Below are 13513 nucleotides of genomic sequence, written 5' to 3'. Positions count from 1 at the left end.
TTTTATAAATTGAAAACCTCTTTGTCTCTATTAGAGCTAGTAGAATAAAAATAAGAGGTTGTACCCTTTTATTCCTGTTCATTCTCATCTCTGAACATTATTGGTATTATTTCGCATTGTAACCTTAAGTCTTAACATGATTGGAAACTTGGAAAAACTTTTACAACAGCCTCTTTGAGATAGAGCACTTTGATAACAGATTCACTAGTAATTTGTGGCCTCACTTTAAGGAAAGAAATGAATCTGAAGAAAGGAATAAAGCAGGAGGTTTGGTGGAGTCTGGCACCACAGTCTTGGTCATTTCTACTGTTGTCTCTTTCCCCCATGGGGAGATCTGCAGCCCTGTGTGAGTCATCACAAGACCAGGGTGTCACCCTAGTGTGGCTCTTCTTGTTTGAGTCAGAATTTCAGCTGCTCTTGCTCTTGGCCTCTTCTACGCTTGTCCCTGGGTGATGGGTGCTTGTCTTCCAGGCACTTCAGGAAGAAGTTCAACATCTTCCTGGTTTCCATCCCGGAGCTCCTTTTCATGCTCTGCATTTTCGGATACCTCATCTTCATGATTGTCTATAAGTGGCTCGTGTTTTCAGCAGAAAATTCCAGGGAAGCTCCCAGCATTCTGATTGAGTTCATCAACATGTTCATATTCCCAGCAAGTGGAACAAGTGGCCTCTACCCAGGGCAGGTGAGTGATGTCCCGTTCCCCCCTAGGACTCCCCCAGAAGTCTCCCTTCTCCCATTTGTTCCATCCGCACAGCTTGTGGAGGTGCTGGTCATAGCCTTCCGGGGGACCTGGGAGGCCTCGGTGTCCCTGTGCTGTCACCAGAGCAGGCCAGTCTGCTGTGCTAATGCGCTACTCAGGCACTTTCTGTAAGTGCCCAGTGTCCTCCCCAAGGACGGCAGGGCAGGTGCCACTCAGCATGCTGTGCAGAGACTGCGGGTGTTCAAAGAGGCGCCAACCTGGGGACCTTTGCTCTCCTGAGCTGTCTTTGTCCTCAGTCCTGTGCACCCCCTGAGGGAGCATTTCCAGTTTTCTGTGTTCCATGGAGAGAGTTTTAAGCAGGTTTGAAGCTCCACACACAGCTCTGGGCTTTACTGGCAAGCTGCACATTTGAAATCTTTGAACTTTTTGAGTTCTTACTTTTTGTGTGTGTGTGCGCTTATGGTGCTGGGGATTGAACCCAGGGCTTTGTGCATGCAAAAACTGAGCTATTTCTATGGCCCTTTTGAGTTACTACTTTTATTTCTGTTTCTCTTCTTTGTGGTTTTAAAAAGTTGTATTTCATCATTATCTTATAGAAATGTAGAGTTACATAGGTACATGTAAATGTGTAAGGTCATTCAGTGGACAGAGGCCCCGTGGCAAGATCAGTGAGGAGAAGCTACCTGAATCCAGCAACTGCTGCACACTTGAGTGTGTGTATGTCCCTTGATAGTTGGTTCCTTCTCAGTTCTCACAACAGCTCCACCGGCAGGTGGTGTCATCCATTTTGCTGATGACAACCTGTAGCTCATGGTGGACCCAGTAACTCCATAGTTGCTAGGGCTAGGGCTTGAACCCAGGTCTACACAACTCCACAGCCCAGTACTTCTGAGGTGGTTTTGCCTGTGGCTGCCACCTCTCTGGGTGTCTCAAGGAATGCATTGTGTTGATGGTGCAAGGACAGTGCAACCTGTGCCCAGCCATACATGTGCCCCAGGAACCTATTTTTAACATGGGGACAGCTACTCAGGGTGACAGGCACAGGATAGCACGCTGCCAGTTTATCACATTCTCCTCGGCATCCTCACGGCCACACCAACTGCAGTAAATGAGGGAGCGAGCTGGTCTGGTATTGGTGTTGGACAGAGCTGAGAACTTGTGCATTCCAAGTCTGCACTCTACCACAGAGCTGCACCTCGCCCCTGCTTTGCTCTTGCTCTAAGCAACTACAGAGCTCTGCTTGTTTTTTTTTTGTTTCTGGTACTGGGATGGAACCCAGGGGTGCTTTATCACCAATTACATCCCCAGCCTTATTATTTTTTATTTGAGAGGGTCTTGCTAAGGTGCTGAGGCTGGCCTCAGACTTGCCACTCTCATCTCAGCTAGATATCTGGGATTACAGGCCTGTGCCACTGCACCCAGACGTCCTGGTTCTTGTTTTTGTTTCTACTGGGTATTGAAAACTCAGAGGCACTCAACCACTGAGCCACTTAGGGCTTTGCTAAGTTGCTGAGGCTGGCTTTGAACTTGACACTTTCCTGCCTCAGCCTCTTGAGCCTCCTGTAATACTCTGGATTACAAGTGTGTGCCACTGTGCCTGGCTGTTTGTGTTTTTAAGACTATGTTTTTTCTTTTGTTCTGAATGCTGTTTCAATATTTTCCATGTATAGAAATAAATCTAACTTATTATATACTCACATTCCTCAAATAGTTTTTTTTTAAAATATCTTTCTTTTATTTATTTTATGTGGTGCTGAGAGGATCAAACCCCGTGCCTCGTGCATGCTAGGCAAGCGCTCTGCCACTGAGCCACAGCCCAGCCCTCAAATAGTTTTTATAATAATAATTTTAAAAACCCAAGACAATTGAGTGTAAAAAGACATTTTGCTTGTGTAAAAAGGCATTTTGTTTTCTCTTTAAAGATGTTTTTAGAAAATTATAGCTAGAGTTTGACTCAATTTAGAATTTTCCAAAACTCTTTTTATTGACCTAAGACAAAATGATACTTCACCAGTGTGTCATTGCTGTGTTCCTTGGCTCTGGTGTTGGGCTGAGTTTCTGGCCATGAGTGGAAGGATCCGCTGGCAGGTAGCATGTGGCTTACAGCTCTTGGGTGTTCCTTGCCCAGGGACGCTGTGGCTGCTCTTCCCTAATCCCTAATCCCATCTCGTCTCCTAGGGACTGTGTTTTTGTATCTACATTTTAATTGATCTTCTCCCTTGTGCACCAACAGGAGCACGTCCAGAAAGTGCTGCTGGTCGTCACAGCGCTGTCTGTTCCTGTTCTCTTCTTGGGAAAACCACTTTTCTTGTTGTGGCTACACAATGGGCGGAGTTGCTTTGGTGTGAGCCGGGTAAGTGTGACTCCAGGTGTGTGTCACCAAGTTGTGAGCACATCTTTCAGTCATGCCAGGACTGGTGTGGGTGCTGATGCAAAGCCAAGCTTCCTTTATTTAGCACTTTGGTGTCGCCTGCTCTACAAGAGCCTGGAGAGCTTGTGAGTCCTGGATGTGTGGACCCAGACTGCCCATGAGCCTGGTGTGAGCTCATGAGCTCAGCCCTTCTTTACAGCTTATTGTAATTATAAAGCTTTTTCCAGATTTTTACCTCTTAACTTTTTCTCTTAATTTTTAAAAAAATAAATAATACAACTAAATTATTTAAAATGTAGAAAATGGTATCCTGGCTGGGCACAGTAGCGCATGCCTGTAATTCCAATAAACTGGGAAGCTGAGGCAGGATTGCAAGTTCAAGGCCAGCCTTGACAACTTAGTGAGACCTGTCTTAAAATGAAAAACAAAAAGGGCTGGGGATGTAGCTCAGTGGTACAATCCCTAGCACCAAGAATAAAAAAAATAAAAAAAGAACTTAGTTCTCCCATCTAGTTATAAGCAGTTATCATGTATGTTGAACTTTTCTCAGACTGACTATTCTCCTGTATGTCTAGTTTTCACTCTTTAATCATCAAGTACAGTACAGTTACAATGTCTTGCACTACTGCCCATTCCTAGAACGCCTTCCTGTTGCAGAACTGAAACTGTACCAATTCCTCTTCTCCTCCCTCCATAAACCCTGGCAGAACTCTGTTGTCTATTTCTATGAATCTGACCAATCTTAGTACCTCGTAGAAGTGGAATCATGTACTTGTCCTTTTGTCTCTGACTTCACTTAGCACAACGTATTCAAGTTTTATCCATGTTTTAGCATGTTAAAATTTCCTTTTAAAGACTGATATTCCGTTGCCTGGATGTACCATGCTGTGTTTATCATGCATTTGTGGTGGACCTTGGACTGTTTCCCACTTTTGTCTTTTGTGAATAGTGGTGCTGTGTACATGGGTATGTGACCATCTCTTTGAGTCTCTTCCTTCCATTCTTTTGGGTACATTCCCAGAAGTGAAGTGCCTGGTTAAACCGCACGTTTGATTTTTGAGGAGTTGCCACACCATTTCACCATTTCCCACTGCCTTACCAACGTTGTCTGCTCTATTTCTAATAAAAGCCATTCTATTGAGTATGAAGTACTTATTTTCTTTCAGAGAACTTTTTTGTTCTCAGAGAGCTGAATTATTAAGAGAAACAAGAGGGCTGGGGATGTGGCTCAAGCGGTAGCGCGCTTGCCTGGCATACGTGCAGCCCGGGTTCAATCCTCAGCACCACATACAAAGATGTTGTGTCCGCCGAAAACTAAAATAAATAAATAAATAAATAAATATATATATATATATATATTTTTTTTTAAAAAAGAGAGAAACAAGAAACTTGGGTTTTCTTGCAACCTTGTAATCTTAGAGCCTCTGACTCTGCTCTTTTGCTTGGTAGAGTGGTTACACGCTCGTAAGGAAAGATAGCGAGGAAGAAGTTTCTCTGCTGGGAAACCAGGACATAGAAGAGGGGAATAACCAAATGGAAGATGGATGCAGAGAAATGATGTGTGAAGAGGTAATCTTTTCATTTGCTATTGATAAACTTAGATAAGCAATGAAGCTTCTATAGGGATAACCATCATAACAAAAGTGATAATTATCATTTCAGAAAACAAGGCAATGGTCACTTTTAACTAACTTCCCAGTGCTCTTTGGGTCACACTGATGGTGACAGAATGGAGGGGTCTGGGACATCACTCTGTCGTTTCTCCTTTACCCTGGGATCTACTGTGGGAACATTGCTTGTTGTGCTTAAAGGGACTTGGGGTGTCATGAGCATTGCTGATTCAGTCAGAACCCTTCCATAGCTGCGAGAACTAGTGACCTGGTTTGCACTGATTTCAAAGGGAAATGTACCAACTCACATCAGAGAGAACAGAGTTACTTTCAGGAAGTTGGTTGTAGTTCCTGTCCTCTCATTCTGAGAGGCCTTCCCTGGGCTTTTTCTTTATAAGTTTGCTGTATGTTCTGAAGCTGGTTGGTCCCATGATGATGAGCCGTGGCCACAGGTAGCTCTGGGCTTATTTTCTCTAGCCATTCTCTTTTTGTGGCTAGCACATGGGCCTGTGCTTGCTAGGCACGTGCTCTTCCTCTGAGCTGCACCCTCAACCCTTTTTTTCAGTCTTTCAGTGGGAGGGGAGACACTCTTATCTAAATACTGCAGTAGGAGAAATCCCAAGGAAGAGCCCTGATGCGCCTGCTGGCATCATGTGCCATCCTGACCAGTAGCTGCTGTCTTTATTGGCACAGCCATACCTAAAGGCAGCAGAGTTTGGCTTAAATGATAGGGATTTGTTTCTCACAGTTCTAGCAGGATTTCTGTGGCCAGCTGCTTCTGCCGAGGTCTCCCCCTCAGCTCGCAGAGGGCTGCCTCCTGCTGTACATGGCGTGGCCTTTCCTGGAGTCTCTTCCTCTCCCTGTGGGAGCACCAGTCCTGTTGGACTAGGGCTCCACCCTTAGGACCCCATTTGACTTTAATTATCTTTGTAAAGATAATTATCACACCGTCACTTTGGGACAGAAGTTCAGCATGCATTTAGGAGGCCACAGGTTAGTCCACAATGGCTGTGGCTGGGGAGCAAGGCTGGTCAGGGAAAGGGCAGGCCCTGGGCAGGCAGGATAGAGCATGGGCAGGCAGGATAGAGCATGTGCACTCCTCGATCTGCCTCATTTTCTTGGAAACCTTACTGGGCTTCTTATTAAGAACCAAAAAAAAAAAAAAAAAAAATCTTAAACTCCACCTTTTTGTCAATATTATGTAATTTAGTGTTTTATTTTGAGATTATTAATAATTTCATAGAATCATAGAACAATAGAATGCAGAGCTGGGCATCTTAAGAGGCATCTTACCCAGTATCCTGCAGCCTTTCTGCCCTCAGGACCCTCTTCTGGTGTCCTGGGGCCTTCTTTCCACAGCTCTTCGACCCAGGAAACATGCCTTCGGATTAGCATCCCCTTAGCCTGTGACTCCTGTCATGTGGTGTTGGGTGGTTTCTGAGGCTATCCTGGAATCCTGTGACCCTCTCTGAGGATGTGGTCATGGCAATCACCGTCTAGTTCTGCACTCTCCATTTACATAGGGAAACTGAGGCTTGGGTAGGGGGGCGGTAGAATGGGGAAGGGGATGGTGAGTTCTGATCATGGGGCTGGTCAGATTCACTGTCCTCACCCACCAGCCTATTCTCCTGTTCTTCAGTTCTCACTGCCATCCCAGAAGCCAGTGCTTTCCTTGTGGTCCTGCAGGGACACACTCCACAGTGGAAGCGGGCACTGGAGGCAGTCTAACCTTCTGTGTCCTCTCTCCCAGTTTAATTTTGGAGAAATACTGATGACGCAAGTGATCCACTCCATTGAGTATTGTCTGGGCTGCATCTCCAACACTGCGTCCTACCTGCGGCTCTGGGCGCTCAGCTTGGCTCATGCACGTGAGTTATGGTTTAGACCCACAGTCCCCAGCCCCTGCTGAGGCCACTGCAATGCTGCAGGCATGGGGGCGTTTCAATTTTGAACAACTCAGGCACTGAGGGGTATTTTAAGTTTTCAAGGGAGACCAGCACTGTCTCTTGGTTAGTGTGTGAGCTAGGACTGTCGAGTTGTATGGATTCGACCACTTAATAGGCAGATCCATTGACTCTCTTGGCTGAGGTGCGCCATGAAGACCATCTTGGAGATGTGGGGGCTTTGGGAAATGAGAAGGTTTGGGGACCTCTGGCATAGACACTTTCACTCTGCTGCTACTGTTTCTGATTTTTCCTTGCCATTGCTTTGTTTATTCCTGCCTTAGGAACACAGTGACTCATTTAAAGTAGGTCCTAACACAGTGCAGAATCCCAGGATTTGTTTTGCTTTACTTTAATTTTTGGTTCTGGGGGTTGAGCCCAGCTGTATTCTACCACTGAGCCACATCCCCAGCACTTTACTTTGAGACAGGGTCTCACTAAGTCGCTTATCACCTTGCTGTTGCTGAGGCTGGCTTTGGATTTGTGATCCTCTTGTCTCAGCCTCCTGAGTCTCTGGGATTATAGGCGTGCACCCCCACGCCTAGCTTGAGTGACAGTTTTGATCATAGGCAGTCCCGTGGTTCTGATGTTTTGTGAGTTTCAGTTTCTGCAGTTTATTTAAGTAACACCTATTCCCCAGCAACACAGTTCAATTTTTAGTTTCCACGGTTCACTGTGAGGATGTGTGTGATGTGTGCTTCACTAGCTCTAGTCCACAGATCACACAGATGACACACCTGGGCTTTGTGATCAGAGGCCGGTCACATCACTTCTTCTGAAGCCTGTGGGTGGTTGGTCACTGCATCTGCATTCAGTCCACGCACATAGTCACATTGCCTCATTGTCCAGTGGTAATTCCACAGGAAAGTTTTAAAAAGTAGGTCATCACAGGGAATTGGCAAACCAAGAGGAGAGGGAAGCAAAGGAAAAAAAAAAAAAATGACAAAGTGAGGCCCTGGATTCAATCCCCAGCACTGGGGAAAAAAATAAGTAAAGAGGATCTGGTGGCCTAGAAGTGAGGCTGCAGATTTGCAAGACTGTGAAGGAACAGAACCCAGCGTCGGAAGCCGATCAAAACCTAGGAAAGAAGGTAATTTGCCAAGTATAAGAAAAGGCACTTGCCCCCACCCCCCAGTTGGTTGCTCAGTTGGCCAAGTTACACATGGGAAGCGCCAGCACTGCACCCATGGACTTTAGGGGGCTGGTGTGTGTGTGCATATGTGTGTGCGCTTCAAAAAAAAAGAAAACACTTTAATACTCAACGTTTCTAATCTTTTTAAAGTGAATTTACTTTTCATTTTCATTTGCAACCAACAGTAAGAGAGTTTTATTGTTTTGACAAAAAGTGAACCCTGCCAAATGATTCCTTTTCAGAGCTGTCTGATGTCCTGTGGGCCATGCTGATGCGAGTAGGCCTGCGAGTGGACACCACCTACGGCGTCTTGCTGCTGCTCCCGGTGATTGCTCTCTTTGCAGTTTTGACAATTTTCATCCTCTTGATCATGGAAGGGCTTTCTGCATTTCTTCATGCCATACGCCTCCACTGGTGAGTTGGAGATGTGGCTGAGGAGCTGTTGTTTAGAATCTTGATTCTCCAGTGAGGGAAGCCCCTCCCACCCACCCATCTCAAGCCTAACACAGGCCAGTCTTTTCTTCGTGTGTTTAGTGTCTGGGCTGAGGTCCTCTGAGTTAAAATTTTAGTTCTTTCTGAAATGTTATTGGTAGGTTCTGAAATGTTGTTATTGGCAAGTGAGAGCAAATTATGCCTGTATACTAATCATGTATAATTCAGGCTTCTAATTCTCCTCAGAGTCTAGCAGATTGCTTTATTATAAAAGCCTCTTTGGGGCAGGGGTTGTAGCTCAGTGGTAGAGCGCCTGCCTAGCGTATGTGGGGCACTGGGTTCGATCCTCAACACCACATAAAAAATAATAAAAGTATCGTGTCCATCTACAACTAAAAATATTTAAAAAAAAAAAAAAAAGTGTCTTATGGCCAGGCACAGTGGCGCCCACCAGTCATTCCAACCTCTTGGGAGGCTGAGGCAGGAAGATTAAGAGTTCAAAGTCAGCCTCAGCAAAAACAAGGTGCTAAACAACTCAAAGAGACCCTGTCTCTAAATAAAATACAAAATAGGACCCTGTCTCGAAAGAAAATACAAAGTAGGGTTGGGGATGTGGCTCAGTGGCCAAGTGCCCCCAAGTTCAACCCCTGCTACTAAAAAAAAAAAAAAATCCTTTTATTTCTTAATGTTTTATAGTATGTATGTTCGACTGTTTCTCTGCATCCATGACCTAAGTGGACAGGAGATTCCCGTTATCTGGCTTGACCCTGTGTATCTGGCAGCTTGGGAGGTGGTGGGGTGTGTCAGAGTTGCTCTTAGAAAGCCAGCACCGTAGGGAGGGGTGTCTTCCAAGTAAAAATGTCTATGCTAAGAATGTGTATGGAATGAAGTGATTTTAACACAGGAACCTTTTTTTTTTTTTTTTAACTTACACATGTTATTTTAAGGAACACAGAAATGTTGTTTCACAATCTTCCACTAATATATGTATTTTTTTATTGTAGGGTAGAATTTCAGAACAAATTCTACGTTGGTGCAGGCACCAAATTTGTTCCTTTCTCATTCAGTCTATTTTCATCGAAGTTCAGTGATGGTGACAACGTGGCATGATCATATTGCTATAACCAATGAGCTTTCAGATTTATGGAGAATATCATGTTATAGAATTTCACATATGTCAAATTTATGATAGGAAAAATTCTGTCTTCATTGATTGCCTTATGACGTAGCCAAATAATTCTGTAAGATATACCTCTTCCTCATATGTTAAATATTTTGTAATGTTTATCAATTTCAGACACATAATTTTTTTTTGGTTTTTATTATGAGCAAGTGTAAGTTCATGCCAAATGTTATGTTAAAGTTATTTTTTAAAATACAGGATCGGGGGAGAGAAGCCAATTTTGGATGGCTAATTGAAAATGGTCTTAGATACTTGATTCCTTTTAAACCTTATTAAAAAATACAGAGCTTATTCTGTCACCTGAAGTTGTCAGATAATATTTTCCAATAGTTGAAGTTAAAACATAGTTTTTTAAATAATTTAATGATGGATAATCAAAAGATTCACCTTATTCTGCTTGATCAAAAATATGCAAACATTTTTTATTGTTTGCTATCTGGAATTAACAGTAGAGGATCATTTCTACTATTTCATCTTGTTTTAATAATTGGGGAAATGGGATAAAATAACACACGACAAATGGTTATCCCATTTGTATATTTTTAAAAGACTCTTGTTATCCATCCTTACAGGAAACCAATTATGGTAATTGTATGTTTGGGAAGATCAACTAAATATTGAGCCTTAAACCCACTGTGGCTGTGGAGGACAGCATGTGGGTACAGTTTGAGCTCAGTGACCAGCCTGGCTGATGTTACTGAACCAGAGGAGTTTGTACCAAGTGAAAGAGTTAAAAGTAATAGTTGTATATTTTTATAGAAAAAGATAAATTAAGATATTTTACCATGAAGAGATTGCACTTATCCTTGAGAATAGTATAAATTTTTACTTTCAGACTAATTCTTAAATAAAGTTCTGATAAGGGTAAAGGTAAACTTTCAAACACTATTTAGATCAGTTGTAAACCAATTATTAAGCCATTAATTTATAGTCTTGAATTGAAATTCATCTATTCACTTAACATTTAATTTTGCCTGAATTCAAGTCATTCCTGTTGAACATTTTGATCTATTCCATATCCTTGTAAATATGCTGATTTTTCATATTTTACCTCAATTGATTTTAGATAATTATTTTGAAAAAGAAATCTGACATATTTTCACATTCTTAAAACTGAGTGACACATTAAGAGGCTTGTTTGTCCTGGTATTCCTCTAGCCTGTTCAGGGTAGAGGGTGTGGCCCTTTCATTACAAGCCAGGATTAGGGGAGCACTGAATTTAAGCGGATCTTTCAGGTAATTTCATGGCCTGTTTGCTGAGAGTCATGAACTGAACATCATGTGACATAGCCATGACTGTAAGTTTAAACCTTTAAAAAATTATAGTAAAGACTCTATGCATCTGCTTGATAAGTGTTACCCAAAGCCAGCTTGTCCTTCATATGGTAATTATCAAGTATAAAACAGTGCTAATGAGACTCCTGAACATGACCCTGCTCTTCAGTTGTTTCTCTGGAAAGTGTAATGTTGGGCACTTGTTTTGGGTGAAACTGAAACCCTAACAGTGCTGTTCCATTGCTTTTCCCTTGGAGCTGCGTTCCCTTGTACCTTGTCCTTTAACCGTTTGTTACTGTACCCCAAGGATCTGTGGTAATGACTGAGGTAACTAATTCATCCCAAGACTTCAGGGCACTGTCAGCCAGGGACGAAGTATCTTCTGGAATTTTTACTACCCCAGCTAGTAACTGTCATGGGGCCACTTTTTAATTCCAATGAGTACCTCTTTTCAGGGTATGGGATGAAGAGTGGAGAATCGCTTTTCAAAGATACTCTATGTAGTACTTTTTATATAGAATGTAATTATATATATAAAAACAAATTAATAACCTAACTTTTGTGAAAGAACTCTTTGGAAATATAGTTAACAATGGTGAAATTTAGATATCGGGAGAACTTTTATTTCTTTATAAGTTGCTTGGTTTCCATGTCATGTTACCAGAATGGCTGCTGTTTGTTCTGTTTAAAAAAGCTGTGCTAGAATTGTGAGTATATTTTTACAAGATATTTTATTCCCTTGATGCAAATTATCCAGAGGAAAAATGGTCAGTTGTCTGATTGATGCTAAATATGTTTTATCTTTCTGGAGAAAAATGTCACAACAGTCACATCATTCCACTTCCATTCAGATGTTTACTGCAGTGTGTTGACAAGAGTCCTAAATAAAAAACCCAAGGGACTTCTTTAGTAAAACAGAATATGATTTCACCCTGAATGGTGGGAAGTGCTTATGGTCACTTAAGGAGTGCGAAGGAGGTTGAACCCTGTGGATTTTCCATCTTCGAGAGGACTCTGAAAAGACCTATCTGCTGTCCTCATTGCTGGAGTGCGTATTTTTTTTTTCCAGACAAGGTCTCACTTATGTTGTCCAGGCTGGCCTCAAACTTGTGATCTACTGCCTCAGTCTCCCATGTAGCTGGGATTATAGGTGCATACCTCTGTGCTGGACTTGGGATGGTTATTTTACAAGATTCTGGCCTCAGTGGTCAATCTGCCATAGCTTAATAAGGCATAGACTCTGGGTAGCATAGGTAACCGTTGTTGATCAGTTAAGTAGTCAGACTTTTTAAGAGTTTGACCCATTTTGGAAAACAAAACCAAAAAAATAACTCCAACAGCAGTTCTGCAGTCTGCTTTTAAAAACAATAAATTCCTGTATTAAAGTTTTAAAGGCATGTTTGCTTGTATACCACATGGTGTATCTCTAGGGAGGATATTAAGAAATCTTATTTAGATGCTGGCATAAGGCAGTTTGGTGTAGTAGTTTTTCTAGTCAGACCATTGAGGCTGAGCTTTGGTTTAGAATTTTAGGAAATCCTTGAACATTCCACCTGTTCCTTGATGGAAAAATCAACAAGAAGGCTAGGTTCCTGCGGTCAGCCCTGTGATGCAGGGGCTTAGCTCCCTGCCAGGGGAAATGACAATGAACAAGTTAGTATTTTGCTCCACAAATGCATGAAAGGGCAAATCTGCATCTTCCGATCAGTATTGAACTTCCTTTTGCTAATGACAAATAAATACATATATATTTTTAAGATGTGTCTTGCTTTACTATGCCCTAGTTGGCTGCAAAGCCAAAGAGCTCTGCCCCTTTTCCCTAACCGTAAATGCCCAAATGAACCTGGCGGGTTTGGGGGCTCTGCGCCGTGTATTTTTACCTTTGGTGCCAGGGGTCCACCGTGGGAGTGGCCTAGAGTTGAGTCCTGCCACCTCCGAGATGTCCCCTTAGCTCGCCTGACACGTTTCTTGCCTCAGCTTTCTTACCTACAAAACAGGCATTCGACTTGCAGGTGCCCTGCCACCCGGACTGTCCAAGCTCGGCCAGGTGCACCAAGGGGCTGGCGCACCGTCGCAGCGCGGGCCGGGCGCTGGGGGGGGGGGCCGTGCGGCCCTCGCGCCGGCCGTTGCCGGGCGCCCGTTGCTAGGGGAGCCGTTGCCACGGACGCCCGTCCGGCTTCTGACTCGGTCTGTCTTGCTGGGCTCCGGGTGCACCGCACAGCGCCATGGACGACCTGCGGGTGCTGTGGATGCGCGACCTTGTGTACTCGGCCTTCAGCATCACTGACCCCCAGCTCTTCGAGGAGCTGCTGAACCGCGACGATGGCGAGGCCGAGGACGTCATCCTGCACTTCCTCAACCAGATGAGCGACGAGGAGGGCGCCGCCACGCTCTTCTTCTACCGCACCGCGGTGCCGGAGGAGGTGGAGGTGGAGATCGGTGAGCCGCCCTCCTGCGCAGCGCGTCACACCGGCGCCTGCGCACGGCAACCCGGAGGGGCACCGCCGCCCCCGCCCGCGCGGGTTTACAGCCCGCTGCGAAAGGCGGAGCTGGCGTGAAAAGCCGCAACGAGCCCTTATTTAGCCCTTGCTGTGTACCGGCATAGCTCCAAACGCTCCTATCAACTCATTAATCCTATCGGGTGGGGGTCCTGCCATCCCTGCCCCTCGCTCGACAGATGGGAGGACTGGCACTGAGAGGGCTAAGCACCTCGCCCGCAGGCACAGAGCTGGCGAAGAGCTGCTGTCCAGTAGGAGGTTGTGGACAGGCGGGAGGGCCTGAGGGCATCCTGACCCCGTCTCACTAGGGTGAGACGAGCTCGCCTTTCTACTTCTCCATGAACCTGAAGTGCTAAGAAGTAATGCTTC

General features: G+C 44.4%; 2 protein-coding genes across 5 annotated transcripts in view; both read left to right on the top strand.

Annotated features, from left to right (window-relative positions):
- Atp6v0a2 (ATPase H+ transporting V0 subunit a2) overlaps positions 1-12403 on the top strand; it is a 34131-nt gene extending 21728 nt beyond the window's left edge. For 2 of the 3 annotated variants that reach the window (XM_046446025.2, XM_058579788.1), the window contains 6 exons: positions 472-682; positions 2934-3053; positions 4521-4640; positions 6432-6549; positions 7999-8170; positions 9193-12403. In XM_046446025.2, coding sequence (XP_046301981.1) covers positions 472-682; positions 2934-3053; positions 4521-4640; positions 6432-6549; positions 7999-8170; positions 9193-9298 — 847 coding nt within the window. In that variant the 3' untranslated portion in view covers positions 9299-12403. The remainder of the gene's footprint in view (positions 1-471; positions 683-2933; positions 3054-4520; positions 4641-6431; positions 6550-7998; positions 8171-9192) is intronic. The other variant, XM_058579787.1, reaches the window with a different exon arrangement.
- Positions 12404-12797: 394 nt separating this feature from the next.
- The window catches only part of Dnah10 (dynein axonemal heavy chain 10), a 115489-nt gene continuing 114773 nt past the window's right edge, over positions 12798-13513 (top strand). Inside the window, exon 1 of one of the 2 annotated variants that reach the window (XM_058579786.1) lies at positions 12798-13085. In XM_058579786.1, the coding sequence (XP_058435769.1) occupies positions 12872-13085 (214 nt within the window). In that variant the 5' untranslated portion in view covers positions 12798-12871. The remainder of the gene's footprint in view (positions 13086-13513) is intronic. The other variant, XM_046446020.2, reaches the window with a different exon arrangement.

This window comes from Marmota monax, unplaced genomic scaffold (genome assembly GCF_021218885.2).
Source record: "Marmota monax isolate L192 unplaced genomic scaffold, Marmota_monax_Labrador192_F-V1.1 WCK01_AAM20220418_F8-fsc00092, whole genome shotgun sequence".
In the NCBI taxonomy this organism is placed as follows: domain Eukaryota; kingdom Metazoa; phylum Chordata; class Mammalia; order Rodentia; family Sciuridae; genus Marmota; species Marmota monax.
This window is presented reverse-complemented; position numbering and strand designations above follow the sequence as displayed.